The following is an 18,452-nucleotide window of genomic DNA, read 5'->3' as shown; positions in this document are numbered from 1 at the left end:
ATGTTCGGGTTACAAACGGGTCAGGTTTACATTACAAAAGTGACCCAAAATTGACGAATGTCACAATAAACACATGTCTTGTTTGTTAACTTATATTCATGAACATTCGTTCATTTAATTAGTTTATGTTCTTCATTTAAGTTCATTTATGTTTGTTAGTTTACGATTGTGTAAGTTCATTAATATGTTCATTTAAATTCTTTAGATCCTGATTCTAGCTCAATTATGTTCCTTCATCTATGTTCAGTTATGTGTCGTTCGTTTAGGTTCTCATTTATACTATCACTACAAGAAAATGAAGCTATTGCAACCCTGGTAAAATGTTGCAGTAGGCCTTGAAAAGGTTGCATTAGGCCTAATGCATCCTTTTATCAAAGGCTGCATCGTGAAGTTGCATTAGACCTAATGCAACCTTATTGTTAGATAATGCAACCCTTTTAAAAAGTGTTGCGTTTACTACTCAAATGCAACCTTTTTATTATGCAACCTTTTTTGTATCCTAATGCAACTTTTTACTTTTAAGTGCAACTTTTCTAACGCTCAAATGCAACCTTTGCTACACTAAAATGCAACTTTTTTTTACATCAAATGCAACCATTATTTATAGTTTAATGCATCTTTATAGCAACATTGTTTGAAATACCTTAAATTTCTATTATATGCAAAGGCATCTCAAGTAAACCAACACAATAATAACATATATACAATAGATATATCATAATTTAACATGTCCAAACAAAATATAACAATGTAATCAAACATAATTTAACATGTCCAAAAAAATTAACTGTGAAAAATTGCAAAAAAAAGTGAAAAATTGAAAAAAAATCAGATTTTTGTGCAATTTTTCAGTTTTTTTTTGGCATTTTTTCGCAACTTAAAAATTATTTTCTCAATTTTTAATTTTTTTTGCAATGTCAAACTATTTATAAATAAAAAAACCTACATAACATATTATCCAGGTAAAAATATAGAATTAGAATAAAAATGAAACTTTAATGACCTGATTAGAACAAAACTTTTTATGAGTAACCTAATTGTAACAATTTCAAAACTTGGTTACTATTCTATAGAGTAATCCCTTTTCTTTAAGGACCAACGAATCTTTCAAATGTGTTACTAGCTAAATTCATCATATCGGGATAGAGATGAGCAAATTCGATACCAAATACCTACCAAAGTTTTGAGTTTCGGGATCGTACCGTACCGGTACCGAACCGAATATTTCAGTACCGGTACCAAGAATTTATGATTTTTGGGATCGGTATTTTCAATCTCGGTACGGTATTACCGAGATCATCCCTATATCGGATACACATGTCTTTGGATTCGGGGAAAACCCTCACCTAAGACCAACACCCATGAACACTCGCCCGAATGCTCGGCAGTGTGGTGAGATAAAACATGTTCAGTTCAAGGATCCAACTAGTGAACACCACCTACTCGCCTAGTCTCCCATCATTACCCCGGTGATTCTGAAACTAAATGTTGGGGACAGAATCAAACCTAAACATCGAGTATCTCCCTTACCACTTCACCACCAGCTAATATAAGTTGAACAATGAACATTAGTTTTTTTTATTATATATTATCATTATTATTAAATTCATAAAGCGAGTACAAAAACAATGATTTGGTTTTTAAAACGGCTACTTTATGAGGTGAAGAGAGAGAAAATATGATGATTTGTAGACTAAGTGTTGTGGATGAATGTTGGTTAATTGAAAGTAGTGTCACATTATTGCCACGTAAACGAAATGATAATGACTAACCAACCTAAAAAAACAAATGTTATGGATGGAATTACTTAACCAATATATTAAATGAAATGTGAAATGGGTTTGGACCACACATATTTGTGCCTTCATGGGTGTTAGACTGTTAGCACTGCACATTGACGACCAACGTGGGGAAGAAATGGTTCTAAGATGCTTTTATGTTTTGTTATGAGAGGATTCCACATATGTATAATGGCATCCATATTTTTTGTAACACTCGGTTTTATAGTATATTTTAAAAGCACATGTTTCACTCTATAAAATTTTTATAGTTGTGAGTTAGGAAACAGACAACGTAATGATAAAGATATAAAAAAATACTATTTAATTAAAAAGAATAGAGAAAATATACTATTTCTATTGTAATTTTAGTTTTGAAGATAAAGGAAAGAATGTGAATGTTCTTTAAACTTTTAATCATCCATGTATTTTTGTCGATATTCATAAATATAATTAGAAACATGTGTCACGTTTCGAAACATGTCGGTGACAACTAGTTACATTTTGAAACATGCTGGAGATGACATGTTTTAGGCCACGTGGCATGATCTGATTAGATCACAAACGTGTCAACTCGAATTTCAAACACGGTGGCGTCGACAGGTTTGTGTTGAACAAAGATGGAATTTGAAATTGGTGGGTGGGGGGGGGGGATTTCTCTTTAAAAAGAGGACATATTAGGAATTTCCCTAAAAATATATATATTATTAGAACTGATTTACTTTTGTCAAAATTTTATATTTACTTATAAAGTAGTCGCTAGTCCGCCGTGCATTATGGCAAGGATCTATATTAGTGGCGGAGGCACTCACAACCCACCGGGTACGCCCAAACTCACTATTTTTCCGGTTTTTTTATATAGCCTATAGTAAGGAAAGCTATTGAAAAGAAAATCTTTCTTCTTATCCGACACGTTGGAACAAAGGTACACCTATAAAGATCAACATAGAGAATTTTTTGTTGATAGACTAGTGACATGGGTTAACCTTTGTAATAAAGGCTTCGATGTTCCTTTCATCATGTGCATGTTTTGTGCTCCCGGAATTGAAAAAGTGGATCATCTTTTTGGTATGTGTCACACTGCTATGTGAGCTTGGAGACCAATCATGATCTGGTTGTGAAGCCAAAGGGTATGACGACTTGAATCAGTTCACGTAATCTTCCCAAAATCAAAAAGCAAGTGGTGGAAGGTATTATATTCAGATATTGGTGGATAATTTGAAACAGCGACGAAGCTTGGACATACACGTTGAGGGGGGCAGACTCAATATGTATACAAAAATTCATAAACTAGAGGGGAGCGGGCTCAAAATAAACACAAGCAAGCCACCACCACTCTTCCTCTTCTACCCAGCTCCTTTTCCGGCGAGTATTTTCAGGCAAGTGATTTTCCAACGAGTGAAGGTATGAGCACCACCACCAGAATAAATACAAGCACCCTTATTTTTGTCTCTCTCTCGACGGCTATGTTCGAGATTTACACCTCACCACCGCTCAGATCTCTCTATCTCTTCATCATGTTTTGTGTTGCTTCCCAGATTCTTGTCGGAAAGACAAGGCATTGGGATTATTGGTGGCCAATGGTTAATAGTTTGGATTATTAAAATCCAATTTTCCTAATAATAATAATAAATCATAGGACAATCACCTCAAGAAGTTACACAAACAATATATAAGGCTTTCTTTTTAAATCAAAAGATTCAAATATAATTTAACAAGATCACCAACTTAAGAATTCTTAATGTAATGCTTCTTCTTAACTAATCGTATTAAAAGATTCAAAAACAACTTAAAAAGATCATCAAGTCAAGAATTCTTGAAAGTAACTCCCCGACCGCGTGTTCCATCTGTACTTATAATAACCGATGGCAGAAATGAAGGGGCGACAAATGCCACACCCAAACAAACAACGGCCAGGATCACAACCCACCAGGCTTCATGCGGGATACCTAACACTAGTTCATCACAAACTGCCATCAAAATAACCAAAAAACATTGAGCAGGGATAAAACAAGGTGCAATATGGTCAATATATCAGTAAATAAGATCAAAGTTACCTATGTTATAAATGACCATTTCCCTCTCCTTTCCATTAGGTATTGCAACCACCCCTTCAGGGTCAACGGTCAACACGACATATGTTTCACTCTAGAACAAAAAATCATAATCATTACTTTTTCAAAAACAAGCATTAGATGTGCCAAAATGGGCTGGTTGGATAACAGGTCGAGTGTGTTAACCCGCTAACACTTTTCCCATTTTTAGTTATAAATACTAATGTATAAAATAATTATAAAAATTATACTAAAAACTAAGTTTAATTTAACTAAAATCAACTTAAGAAGTTGAATATAACACTTTCATTCAACTCTTAACTCATTTGACCTGTATCTATGGGTTGTAAACAAACCAAACGTTTCGTAAACCGTTCGTTAACTGTTCGGCAGGTAGTTTGTTATGTCCGTTTATTTAATAAACGAACAAACCTAATTAAATCATTTTTGTTCATTTAGTTAAACGAAGGAACATAAGCACATGTCTCGTTTGTTCACTTACGTTCGTGAAAACTCTTTCATTTAGATTAGTTTGTGTTCATTCATTTGAGTTAGTTAGTTAGTTTAAGTTTATGTAAGTTCATTAATTTGTTCATTTAAATTTTTTAGGCCCAATATATTGTTGTTCATGACTACTTTTAGTTGGTTTTAGCTCGATTAAGTTCATTCATCTGTGTTCAGTTATGTTTGTTCGTTTACGTTCATGAACCATTCATTTATACTATTAGCAAACAAACAAACGAACACGAACAACAAAACCCTGTTCGTTTAACTGTTCATGTTCATTCGTTTTGTTTACATGCCTACGTATCAATTTTAGATAAGGTTTTAATTTTAATATTTGACCCACATTCGACCCGCTAGAGAGAAAATTGAGCCTGCATCAACCTATTTTCAAGTTAACGATTTGAAATCACTAGCTTTAAAAGCAATAAAAAAATTAAAGCTAGTCAAACCTCAAACCTGGTCATTTTGCAAGTCTGCATCATCATTCTTGAAAATCAACTTTTCAGTGTTGAGTAATTTTCTATGATGCTTTAGCAATAAATCCGGGTGTCCTCTCTTCAGTTGTAATGAAAAGCTAGCGGGTATCTGGTATAACATATATTAAGATTAGTCTAATTACAATGTGCACACATACATAAAAAAAATGATGTTTATTGTACCTACAGAAGCAGGATATGATATCTTGACTTCATACCACGTCTTCGGTCTTAGCCCTTGTAGTTGGTAGATTCGGGACCCGCTTTGTAAAGGCATAGTTTCCTTTTTAAGTTCCTCTCCAACATTCAAAATGTTTCCATACGCCCTGTAACGTTTACACCATAAAAACAAGAAAAATAAGAAACCGTGTATGTGTCATTAGAGATTAACGTTGGAAAAAATAGTCATAAGAAAGTACCTGCCTATGACTTGTAGTGTAATCAAGCAAAGCAGAAAGCAGTAATCTTGAGGACTTGCACGCGCCATTCTAGCAGTAGCCTCCTAGCTGTTTGGCAGCCAAGTTAAGAATACCACTGCATTCAAATTTGTATGTTTTCAATTCAAATACAATTCATAGTCCACGCCAGCAATTCTAAAAGCAAAAATCCAACAGGCTGTCATGTCGGGTTTTAACAAATTTAAACGCGAGTCACTCAACTTCGAACGTTGAGGACGAATTACCTAACAAAAAAACCGAAACTTTACTTGCCAAACTCCAAATAAAAAGAAAATATAGTCACCTTATGTTTTGCTAATTAGTTTTATTAATACAAAAAACAGTCATACTTAAGATGAAAAGGTGTTAAATAATTAAGATTTAAGGTTTGGGAGGAAAATGACCATTTTACCCTATGATAACTAACTAACTAACTTGTTAATTTGGTGAAGAAACACTAAGTGAACCCTGGGCAGATTATAGATAATCTGGGGGTTAATTAATGTTTCCCACGAGGATGAGGTCTAGCAGAGAAGGTTGTTCTTCAGGGGACCTGCAAAACAGACACCGTAAGCTCGTCACTGAGAAGGGGGGGTTCCTCCTTGTGACCACCCTCCGGCGTGAGAATCAGACTAGATTGCTCTGAATATAAGTGTATATTAAGAGATTGCTAGATAAGATTGAGATATCAGATGATCATACCATTCCAAGGTGTTGGAGTATTTATAGCCGAAGGTAGGTTTCCAAGGAGGTGCAGCCGGCTGAATAGTACTCCTGTTCCACCAACAGTGGACTACGCACAGGCCATGCTGGTTGGTGAATAGGCTACGGCCAGCAGTAAAGGTCGGCTGTACACTGTTCCTTTACTGCCGGCTACGCACTGTTCCACCAACTGTAGGCTGCGCACGTCCCATCGTAAGGGTTGGTGAGTAGGCAGCGGCTAATAGTGACAAACAGTACTAGAGGGTGCTCCTCCTCGTATTGTTGTCGGTGAGCTGTCACCCTGTGATTGGTTCATGGGCTGTTCTGGTCAAATTGTCTGTTCCGCCCATACCTTAGTAGGTATAGTACGAAAGATCTTCCAGAAGCATACGGACTGGCTCACTTAGGCGGGAGTATTCCTGCCTTGCTCATTCCTTCATGTGACTACTGAAGTAGGTAATGCCTTGTGCGTGTAGCCTTGCTGTTAGTGCGGGTAGCCTTCCCTGATGGCTTGTATCCGCAGCTGCGGGAACAGGCGGGGTACTTCACCATTGGGAGGCTTTCCCTGCGGGTACAGCTGGCGTACTGCGCGTAAGGTTCTCTGAGCATGGTGGGTCCTGCTGGAGCAGTTGGTCGTTGCGCAGACGTCCCTGTTCAATGTGAGTCTTGCGGGTCCAACTGGGCTCTGCTGGGACCTACCTCTTCAAGTCCCCCCAGTCCAATGTTCTTCTCATGAATTATTAATAAGTGAGGTGAACTTTTGGACTTAGCAAGGGGTTTTGAAAAGGGTTTAGTTTTTAGGTTTTCCGTGGTGATTCTCCCCGCGGTTTTCCTGATGTCACGCAGAAATTCCCGACTTTTCTGCTTGATCTTAGGGTATGAAGCGGGTAGGTTTGTAACCTTCTCGCAAGTCAGGAGCGTTGAGTCCCACTTGTGTGGATTCTCCATGGGGTTTTGTTAGTTTTCAACATAGTGATCAATTATGCTAAAAACCACCAATTCCATCTTGGAGTTTCAAACAATATAGTTCTCGACGTTCCCGTCATGCGGGGATGTTATTCCCGTTTCCGCAAGCATGGCCCAGAAGATCCTTCTTGGTTTGAATTCCCTGCAGAGTGCTAAGTATGTGAAGGGTTTTGCCTTGACACTGTACCCGCACTCGTCTTACGGTTACTTTATTCCCAAGGTATTCCTGGTGTCAATTCCCTGCGGGTGCTAAGTATGTGAAGGGTTTTGCCTTGACACTGTACCCGCACCCGTCTTATGGTTACTTGGTTACCAAGGTAAGGGGTATTTTCCCGCCTACTTTTGAATCTTTTTTTTTTTTTTTTTTTTTTGAATTTTTTTGAAATTCGAAGAGTTGGTGAAAGGATAAGAACAGTCCAAACCTCTGAAACGTCGTGCGACGGTTTCTTCTGACTGTGTCAGGACGTGCAGGAAGTTATGGTGACGTGACAGTACATGGTCATTCCAGACGCTTTTTCAGGCGCGTGGGCATGATTTTTCGGGCGCGTGGCCGCGAAATTAATGGTATGCGTCCTGTCAACAGCTGTTGCCAGCTTGCTCTTTGCCACGCGTCATAGTTTCATTGCACCTTCGATTTCTCTCTCTTCCGCATTAAATGCATCGCATTAATTGCGATTAGTATATAAAGGGGGAGAGGGTTCTTTGTAATCCACACTTTCACTCTTCTCTTCATCTTAAGAACGATTTCTGGCGAATACTCATCTTTCAGTCGAGCATTCTCTTGAAATCGTTTTCTTCTTTCTTTTTGCAAGATGTCGTCTCGTGATCTTGAATCTACAGCCGATGACAAGAGTACTGCTGGCGAGTGCCAGTGTGCTCTGCCTGGCGATCTGTATCAGTACATCGTCAGGAAGTTCATGCTCGAGTCTCTCGAGCCTGAGTTTCCTGAACCCCACCAGACGGTGTATGATGCCCCCAGAGGCAAGATCGGGGTTTATGCTGCATTCTTTGTTTATGGGAATCTTAGGTTCCCCTTGACAAAGTTTGTTTACCGTGTCCTTGAGAGGCACGGTGTGCACCTGACCGAGGTGCACCCGATGGCGATTGCCAAGATTCGGCACTTCGAGTGGGTGTGCCGGATTCTGGGCATTGAGCCCTATGTTGACCGCCTGATGACCTTCTACACTTGGTGGTGCATCCAGGGGTGGTATACATTGATAACCCGGATTAAGGGTTTGAAGATCTGCGCAACCGAGCGCAGTCTTCGCTCGTGGAAGCGGGAGTTCTTCTTCATATCCGCTCGCGCCATCCTCCTTGCCATGAAATTCAAGAACGGGCAAGCACTTCCCAGCCTTCACGCCTCCAACTACGAGGAGGCGGAATGGTTTTCGAAGATATCCCGAGTCCAATCTCCGGTTTACCGGTTTGCAGAGTCCGGGATGGTGATGTTGGGGATGAGCCGGGTGTGGAAGGAGGCGGATGCGCGAAAGATTCCGATCGTCCTCGAATACGGTTCGAACTCTGTCCCTTACGGTATGCTTTGTTTCTTTTTGTTGATTCTGAATTTCTTCCCTAACTTTTTTCCTGTTTATTTCAGAGGGGAACGACTTGCAGTCGCTCCTGAACCCGCGGGAGGCTGACGGTCCCGCTCGGATGGGTACTCACGCTCTAGACGAGAACGAGTTGCCCATCCTAGAACAAACTGCGGATCGGTTCGTGGAGGTCTATCCGCTAGGCCACGAGATCCTTAGCGCCAGGCGGCCAGGTAAGGCGCTATTCGACCCTCGACCCCTCAATGTTGAAACCTCTGCTGGAATTCCTTTAATCGTATGTTCTGATGAGGAATCCGCAGATGGTCCTCCGTTGGTGCGGAAGAAGAAGGCTGCCGGCGGGAAGGGGAAGGAGAAGGTGGCCTCCACTGCCGATCCGGCGCCTCGGTCTGATTCGGAGACCGAGAGCGAAGAGGTGGGGGGAATCCCGGTGGTGATAAGACCACCGCTCCGGAGGCTGCGACTGTCACCTCCGGAGAGCCCAAGAAGACGACGGTGAGCGGCACCAAGAGGCCGGCTCCATCGGGTTCGTCCCCGCCTCTCCGTACCTTTAGGCTCAAGAAAACCCGTAAGTACAACTTCCTTTAGCTTTTATCTTCATAGCTTAATATATATCCTTTAACATGTGAAGGCGTGGATGTTGACGCATTCCAGGGTGGAGCGCAGAGGAGTACCTCTCCGCCAATGACGGTAGGTTTGGTCAGCCTACCTGAGGCGACGACCCAGGCGCCTGCGCCTGCTTCCGCTGGTTCAGTTGCTCACTCCTTTGAGCCGACTGTTCCAGCTGTGATGACGTCACCGCCGGCTGTTAGTGCTGTTTTTACCGCATCTTTCACCGAGCCGGCGGTTACTTTTGCTGCGGATTCCGCGGCGGCGACCGCGGCGGCTTCTACCATGCCTCCGTCATCGGCAACGACGGCCGATCCGTCAGGTATGCATGGGGCTTTGCGCCAACCTCTGCCTCCTTCCCATCTGCCTGACCTCTTGGATGGATTTCTCTTGGGTTCAGGTGATGGGTTTGGCGGCTATCGGCCTGTAATTGACCCTACAGGTGCGTAGGGTTCTTTTGGCCCATTTTATATATATTTTTTCTTTATCATTTTTTCCTAACTGCTTTATGTTTTTTGCAGTGTCGGATTCCAATGAAGTGTATGTTCCACGATGGAACATTCGCCGAGGAACAACCCTTCGCACCCCTGTGGAGTGCGTGGAATGGGCTCGTCACGCTGCTCCCAGTGGTGCGTTGGGGGAAGCCATGGCTAGCTACCAGGAGTGTAGGCTAACCAATGAGCTTCGGGTTCTCCTGGCCCGGATGCAGCCGCGCGTCGAGCTGCTTTTTCGTGAAAACGACAAGTTAAAAGCAGCTCGCCTTAAAGAAGTGGCTCAGGCGCGGGCTGTCCGGGAGGAGAACCAAAGGCTTTCCGCAGTGGCTGCGGAAAAGGAGAAGGCCTTCAAGGCCCTCGAGGTTGAAGTTCAGGCTCGACTCGAGGCCCGTTCCAAGGCTGCCCAAGCTGTTAATGAACAGCTTCGGGTGGCTAAGGAAACTGCAAGGAACGCAACCGAGAGGGCCACCAAGGCTGAAGCCGTTGCTGAGCCTCTACGCGTGGAGAATGAAGAGCTTAAAGCCAAATTAGAGGCTCTCCAGTAGGCTCATGATGCCTTGGCGATGGAAGACGCCAAAAAGCTCCAGAAGATCTTGGACCAAAGGGGGGTGCTTGACCATACTGAGCGGAAGCTAAAGGGCGTCGAAGAGGCTGCTGCAAAGGAAGTGTTGCTTGCCAACCTTAATAAAAGTGAAGCTGAACGCGCCTGTACCCAAGCTCAAGCCGCCCTCCAAGAAGCTCTGGTTGCCAAGGAATGGCTTCTTCGAGAAGCGTTGTCTCAGGTAAGCTTTTCATGTCTTTACGCTTTTCTTTGTAAATAGAAAGGGTTCTGACACTTGTATATTTTCTTGTAGGTTGTGCATCAGGTCTTCTCAGAGACGTCTTATGACGATGCTATGAGCGCAGCCCTCAACGCTTCTCATGAGGATGGGGAAAAGGCCGGCTTCCTGCTTGGTCTAGGGTTCGTTGAGAAAGGCATCCCGCCTTCCAACTTCCCTTTGTACAATGTTGATACTGAAGCTGTTTACGACCAAGCAGTGAATCAGTATGCCGCCTTCCCGCATCCGGTGGTGGAGAAGGTGAACGAAGTCGCTGCTGCTGATGATGGGCTAGCTATCCTTAAAGCTTTCCTTGAACCACCACGCTCTACTGATGGAGCGGGTCCAAGTGGAAGTGGTCCTGAAGCTTGATTCTGAAGATCCCTTTCCACCATTAGCGTAGATTTTTGATTTTGTATAGCTCTTTGTAATATTTGAATTTTGATGAAATAAAGATTGTGTTAGTTCTTTGCCTTGTTTATTTTACGCATGTTTCGATCTAACTTAGCAATTTCTTTAGTACTTAGATAAGTTAACTTTTTAACATGGTAAATTATAAGTTTGTTTCGCTTCCTCTTTCATGATTGTGCGGGTATGACCGTCACTTACACTTAGTAGGATGGCTTAACTTTACTTATATCTGACCTGCGTGGAAGTTTTCCTCATCTTTTCCTTTGAAATTTTCTAAGTGTTCAGAATAAGTTAACCTTTGAACGTGGTAGATGATAGGTTGAAGTTTTGCTTCCTTGTTCGTGATTGTGCGGGTAAGACCGTCACTTGCACTTACAAGGATGGCTAAACTTTACTTATATCTGACCTGCGTGTAGGTTTTCCTTATTTTTAGCGTTGTGTTTATGCGGGTTTTGCCGCCTTCCACACGTAACGACTTACTTCTCCCCCATTTATGCGGTGAATACCGGCACCATTGTGGGAAGTTCATAAGTATAAAGGTAAGGCTATCAATACATTGTGAAAGGAGAATCATTTCCATTAGAAGTGGCTCTAGGCCTTTTCTTTACAAATTTGGAATTGATCTACATATAACATTTGCGTAATTGAGCTCCATTCCATGTTCTTGGGATGGGAGTGCCATCGAGCCTTTCGAGCCGGTAGGCGCCCTTTCCCAGGACTTCTTTGATAATGTATGGCCCTTCCCAGACCGGGGCCAGCTTTCCTGGGCGTTCTTGGTTCGAAGCCTCGTTGTTACGCAGTATGTAGTCTCCTACATTGAAGTTGCAGAGTTTTACCCGCGTGTTGTAGTACTTTTGCATCTGTCGCTTGTAGTTCTCTTCACGCACTGCGGCTAAGTCTCTGCGTTCCTCGGTTAGCATAAGGTCCAACCGTCTTTCCGCATCATTGTCTTCTGGCTGAATCAAGACCCTTGGTGAGGCTAAACCAATTTCGACCGGGACCATGGCTTCAGTGCCATAAGTGAGACTGAACGGGGTTTCTCCCCTACTGGCCTTCTTCAGCGTTCTGTTTGCCCAAAGGACGTGCGGAAGCTCGTCCACCCAGCCGGATATGTGTTCCAAGAGTCTTTTCTTTATGCCTTCGACGATGCTCTTATTTGCTCTTTCCACCTCACCATTACCTTGCGGGTGTGCCACTGAGGTAAAGGTATGGGTGATTTGAAGTTCTTTCAGCCACTGTTGTAGCTTCTTGTCAGCAAAGTTGGTGCCGTTATCGCTCACCAAATTCTGTGGAAGTCCAAAACGACAAATAATAAATTCCCAAATAAATTTTTTGATATGTTTCGCGGTTGTTTGGGCTAAGGGTTTTGCTTCTATCCACTTGGTGAAGTAGTCGATGGCTACCACTAGGAACTGAACATTTCCTGCTGCTGTAGGAAATGGGCCTGTCACATCGATGGCCCACTTCTGAAATGGCCATGAAGAGGTGACTGGAACAAGTTCATTCTTCGGGCGGTGCGTGTTGGGTGCGTAGAGCTGGCAAGACCTACATTTTCTGATGTATGCCAGCGCATCCGTATGCATCCCCGGCCAAAAGTATCCCGCGTTGTTTAGCTTAGCTACAACAGCGCGGGGACCTGCGTGTATTCCACAGATGCCTTCGTGTACTTCCCTTAGGAGGTAGTCAGCATCTTGGTTGTCCACGCATCTCAAGAGTGGGCCAAGAAAGTTACGCCTGTAAAGAATGTCATCGATGAGTTGATAATTCAGTGCTTTACAGCGTAGTTTTCTTGCCTGTGCTTTTGACTCTGGCAGTGTACCTGCCGCAAGGTATTTTATTATTGGTGTCATCCACGTTTCTGTGCCGGTTTGGATGACACAAATTTCCTTGTGCGGGACCGAAGGTGTCTCGAGGAGTTCAATGCGGATATCCTTTCCTAAGTGGGTGAAGGCTAATGATGCAAGCTTGCTTAACGCATCCGCAGATTTGTTTTCACTTCGCTTGACGTGTATGACTTTGCAGTCGTTGAAATCGCGCATAAGGGATTTTGCTTGTGCGAGGTACAGGGCCATTGTGTCGTTCACGGCCGTGTACGTCCCGTTGATTTGATTGGCTACTAACATGGAATCTACGTGGGCTTCCAAGTTTTTCACTCCCATCTTACGCGCAATTCTCAGCCCAGCCAGGAATGCCTCATACTCGGCTTCGTTATTTGTACTTGGAAAATCCAGTCGAATAGCGTAAGTGTATTCTTGGCCTGCTGGGTTGGTTAGTTTCAGCCCTGCGCCTGAACCCTCGTTACTGGCTGCTCCATCAGTGTAGAGTCGCCAGACATCATTGATGTCTTGTGCTGGAGAGGGTTGAGCCTCTTCCTGGCACTCTTTTTCCCGCGATACAGGCACTTCTGCAATAAAGTCGGCCAGAACCTGGCCTTTTATGGCTGGCCTTGGCTTATACTTTATCGCGTATTCCCCCAACTCAATTGCCCATTTGGCTAGGCGTCCCGATAACTCGGGTTTGCCTAGAACGTTTGCAAGTTTGAAGTTGGAGAGAATGGTGATTGGGTGACCCTGGAAATATCGTCTTAACCTGCGTGAAGCGTGTATAAGTGCTAAGACTAATTTTTCGAGGGTAGAGTACCGGGTTTCTACGTCTGTTAGGATACGGCTGACATAATAGATTGGCATCTGGATGCCTTTTCGTTCTACTAGCAGGACTGCCCCGGTTGCTCTATCAGTTGCGGAAAGGTATAGGATTAACTCCTCTCCCGCTTTTGGTGCTGTCAGCGTTGGGAGTTCGATCAAGCGTGACCGAATCTCCTGAAAAGCTGCTTCCGCTTCTGGTGTCCAGCGGAAGTGCGTTTTCTTTAAACAGTTTCTCAATGTTGACACGAAGGGAAACGACTTATCCGCGTGGTTCGCCAAAAAGCGATTAAGTGCCACTAGTCGTCCATTCAGTGTCTGAGCCTGTTTGATGGTAGTAGGTGATTCCATTTTGATAATGGCTTCGACCTTCTCAGGGTTCGCTCTGAAGCCATCTTTAGTGACGATGACCCCCAAGAACTTCCCTTCTTCCATTCCAAAGGCACACTTGCTCGGGTTGAGCTTCATGTTTATCTTCCTGAGCGTGTTGAAAGTCTTTTCGATGTCTTTCAACATCGCATCTGGGTCAGGGCTTTTGATGACCAAGTCATCCATGTAGACTTCCAAGTTCCTCCCAATTTGGGCATGAAACTGGTTGTCCATCAGGCGTTGGTATGTGGACCCGGCATTCTTAAGTCCGAATGGCATCATTTGGTAACAAAATGTGCCATCGGGCATCCGAAAAGCGGTTTTGTCCTGATCATCAACGGCCATGTGTATTTGGTGGTACCCCTTATACGCGTCCAGGAAGCATTTAAGGCGGAACGGTGCCAACGAATCCACCTTAAGATCAATTTCGGGTAACGGATAACAATCTTTGGGGCATGCTTTGTTCAAGTCCTTGAAATCTATGCACATGCGCCATTGTTTGTTATTCTTCGGTACCATAACGGGATTTGCAACCCAAGTTTGATATCTACTAACGCGTACGATGCCTGCGTCAAGGAGTTCCTTGACTTGGGTTCTACACGCGTTAGTTTGTTCTGGCCCCATTACTCTGCGCTTTTGTACGATCGGCGTAACAGCCGGATCGCATTTGAGCTTATGCTCTGCCTTACTTCGGGGTACACCAGTCATGTCAGCTGGTGTCCACGCGAAGATGTCAGCGTTTTTTTGTAATAAGCGCTTGAGTAAGGTGCGTGTGGGATCAACAATTGTTGGGCCAATGGTGACGGCCTGGTCAGGGTACTTGCCGTTGAAGGCCCATCTTTCTGGTTCGGTGATGGTTGGTTTAGCCATCTTTGGTTTGGGTTTAGATGAGACAGATGCGATGCATACCTGGGGAATGCCGGTGATCATCGCTACACCCTCAGCTGTTGGCCATCCCATCATGCCATGGACTGAGGATACCACGGCGTTGAATCTTGCCACCCCGTCTCTCCCGAAGAGAATGTCGTATGTGTGGTGTGGCTTCCTCATCACGACAAAGTTCACATCTTCTGTGCGGGAGCGTTTCCCATCCGTAAGAGTGACGGGGAAAGATAGGATACCCAGGGGGTGTTTGTGCTGCCATCAAACCCTTCCATCGAGGCGCAGATCGTTTCCAGGCGTTCCTTGTCTTCGTCATCTAGCTTGTCGAAGAACTGCCTGTACATCACCGTTGATGAGGCGCCGTTGTCAGCAAGAGTGCGATAAGTGATGTAGTGCCCCAGCTGGCTTTTGATGACGATAGGGCCTTCTTTGCTGGGTCTTCCTGGCACTCGCGGGAAGCGCACCTCAGCTTCCTTCCACGCACATGGTTCTGTCGTTCGCCTTTTTCTTCCTCTGATCTTACCATGAACCATGTTGATGCTGATGTCAACGGGCTTTCGTCCGTTGCCTCGGTACCGGTTGTCGTTCCTTCCTCCCTTCTTGATTGATGCCACCAGGTGTGCCAGTCTTCCATCCTTGACGAATGCTTCAACAATATCCTTCAAGGATGTACACTCTTCCGTACTATGACCTTTTGTCCCGTGGAAGTCACAAGATTTACTCTGATCCGCATTTGGTCGCTGCCGGATCATTGGAGCTTTTGGCCATGGTAGCTTTTCAGTGGCAAATATCTCCGTGACGCTTTTGGTGAGTGGCGTCCACCGGTGCTTTTGGCTTGAAGGGTGTGTGTGATTTCTTCCGCCAACAAGAGGGTGAGAGCTGGATGAGGTGTCAAAGTTTACCCTTGACTGCCAGATACCTAGCTTCCTCTTTTTGTTCTGCCGGGCGATCCGAACATTGTTCTCTCTCGTCCTCTGCGTGTAGAGGTGTGTACTCTGGGGAAGATCCCTTCCCAGCTGCTTCTCCGTCTCGGCAAAGCGCTTTGCCGCCGTCATGATGGCATCCCATGTTGATGGCATGCTATCCTTACCCGTCAATGTGCGGATAAGCTCTAGGTATTCGGCGCCTTGGATGAAAGCGGCGCGAACAAGATCTTCACTTATGTTGCCGAGACTTAGCTTTTTGGAGTTGAAGTGGGTGATGAAGTCTAGTAAAGATTCATCATCCTCTCTAACGCAGTTGAGGATCGTCCACTGTTCTTCAGTATATTTCCTCTGCTGGCTGAAGTGCTGGCTGAACTTATTCTGAAAGTCCGCCCAATCATAAATGTGGTGGACCGGTAAACGATCGAACCATGCCCTGGCCGCTCCAACCAGGGTCATCTGGCACATATAACACCACGTGGGTTCCGTCCAGTTACTGACGGTTGCCCCCGCAATGAATCTGTTCAAGTGGTCGTCTGGGTCGGATAGACCATCATAAGTGCCAATGTTGGACATTTGTTTGGCACTTCTCGGGGCGATTGCTTCCGCAATGTCCCTTGCGAACTTTGACTTTCCTGCATTTGTAGCAGTTGGTCTAAAGGTTTTGGAGAAGTCACGCGGGTTTCTCTCCGCATTTGTTGGTTTAAAAGCTTCTCCGAAATTCCTTTTCGGTTGGAAGTCCGTTTCCTTACGCTTCCCTTTCGCCTTATGGCGAGGGTTTGCGTCGGTATCGGAATCTTCCCTCTCGTCGTCTGAGTACTCGCACTCACTGTTCATATTGAGATGTTGGCGAGTACTGCCGAATTCGTCAGCCTGTTGAACTGAACGCAAGCGTTCATCCAATTCAGCTTGGAACTCTCTCTGACGTGCTTCGGCCCACGCCTTCACTTGATCTAGTGTTTGGCGAGGGACCCTCGTTCGTTTTTCCAACTGGGCATCAGTGAACCCCAGTGGAATATTTACTGCACTTGCCCCGGCTTGGGTAGCCGGGGTAGTGTTCGTAAGATTTGTATAACCGCCGGTGTTCCCAGTTACTGGGGTTGTGGTCACCGGGGTTTCTTGGTCACTTACTGGTCTTGGGACCGGAGTAACGTTAACCATTTCTTCAGAAACTTTGAAAAAACTAAGAATTAATTCTAGCTTTTATGCACGGATGGCGCCAATGAAGAAACACTAAGTGAACCCTGGGCAGATTATAGATGATCTGGGGGTTAAATAATGTTTCCCACAAGGATGAGGTTCAACAAAGAAGATTGTTCTTCAGATGACCTGCAAAACAGACACCGTAAGCTCGTCACTGAGAAGGGGGGGTTCCTCCTTGTGACCACCCTCCGGCGTGAGAATCAGACTAGATTGCTCTGAATATAAGTGTATATTAAGAGATTGCTAGATAAGATTGAGATATCAGATGATCATACCATTCCAAGGTGTTGGAGTATTTATAGCCGAAGGTAGGTTTCCAAGGAGGTGCAGCCGGCTGAATAGTACTCCTGTTCCACCAACAGTGGACTACGCACAGGCCATGCTGGTTGGTGAATAGGCTACGGCCAGCAGTAAAGGTCGGCTGTACACTGTTCCTTTACTGCCGGTTACGCACTGTTCCACCAACTGTAGGCTGCGCACGTCCCATCGTAAGGGTTGGTGAGTAGGCAGCGGCTAATAGTGACAAACAGTACTAGAGGGTGCTCCTCCTCGTATTGTTGTCGGTGAGCTCTCACCCTGTGATTGGTTCATGGGCTGTTCTGGTCAAATTGTCTGTTCCGCCCATACCTTAGTAGGTATAGTACGAAAGATCTTCCAGAAGCATACGGACTGGCTCACTTAGGCGGGAGTATTCCTGCCTTGCTCATTCCTTCACGTGACTACTGAAGTAGGTAATGCCTTGTGCGTGTAGCCTTGCTGTTAGTGCGGGTAGCCTTCCCTGATGGCTTGTATCCGCAGCTGCGGGAACAGGCGGGGTACTTCACCATTGGGAGGCTTTCCCTGCGGGTACAGCTGGCGTACTGCGCGTAAGGTTCTCTGAGCATGGTGGGTCCTGCTGGAGCAGTTGGTCGTTGCGCAGACGTCCCTGTTCAAGGTGAGTCTTGCGGGTCCAACTGGGCTCTGCTGGGACCTACTTCTTCATTTGGTTTATCAAGTGCAAATCAAAGAATACAAATCATGAGTATAAAAATAATATCGTAAGATAAAAAACAACGAAACTATTAACGTGAAGAAGAAACAACAAATAAGGTGTGTTTGGATATGAATTTTGGATCCTAGATGCAGAATTTATCATAAAAACTGATACTTAGAATTGCATTAATTGACTTCATAAATACACGCCACAGTTCTGGATTCAACAGGAATCAAACGAATATAGCAGAAGAAATCAATCAGTGACATTGAACCATACCTCGAATGAATTTGAATATCCGTCAGCTTTCGATTCGTTATTCGTCGCCGTTGGATCAGCCGGTGAAGACGAAGAACTAGTTGAGACTAGTTAATGCGAGCGAGCAAAGTGAATAAAAGAAGGGGTTGGCCTTTTTTTTTTTATAATAAATCAAAATATAAAAAGATTTACAATTAAAATTTTTTATTGTTGTTGAATATACATGTTTGGTTGGGAGCTTCCCATCAAGCAAAAGATTACAATAATATTACCTTGATACCTTGTTAATTGGGTTCATGACAATAGGAAATCAGAAGAGTTGGATTGGTTTATGCAACCAAAGTAAAAAGGTTATTTCTATGAAGAAAACAGAAGAGTTAATTATCAACTGAATCTTTTT

General features: G+C 44.1%; 1 protein-coding gene across 1 annotated transcript; it reads right to left on the bottom strand.

Moving 5' to 3' along the window:
• Positions 1 to 3,410: 3,410 nt before the first annotated feature.
• On the bottom strand, positions 3,411 to 18,125 carry LOC143615030 (uncharacterized). Its single transcript, XM_077088286.1, has 6 exons — positions 18,074 to 18,125; positions 5,235 to 5,349; positions 5,003 to 5,141; positions 4,796 to 4,924; positions 3,836 to 3,926; positions 3,411 to 3,748 (listed from the first exon to the last, which is right to left on the bottom strand). The coding sequence occupies exons 2-6, from the start codon at positions 5,300 to 5,302 to the stop codon at positions 3,585 to 3,587; spliced, it is 591 nt and encodes a 196-aa protein (XP_076944401.1). The 5' UTR covers positions 5,303 to 5,349; positions 18,074 to 18,125; the 3' UTR covers positions 3,411 to 3,584.
• Between the last annotated feature and the right edge of the window lie 327 nt (positions 18,126 to 18,452).

The sequence above is a fragment of the Bidens hawaiensis genome, unplaced genomic scaffold (genome assembly GCF_021521415.1).
Source record: "Bidens hawaiensis isolate Kalapana, Puna unplaced genomic scaffold, B.hawaiensis_p1.1 tig00041707_1, whole genome shotgun sequence".
Taxonomy (NCBI): domain Eukaryota; kingdom Viridiplantae; phylum Streptophyta; class Magnoliopsida; order Asterales; family Asteraceae; genus Bidens; species Bidens hawaiensis.
Note: the sequence above shows the minus strand (reverse complement) of the source record. Positions and strands in the feature narration are given on the sequence as shown.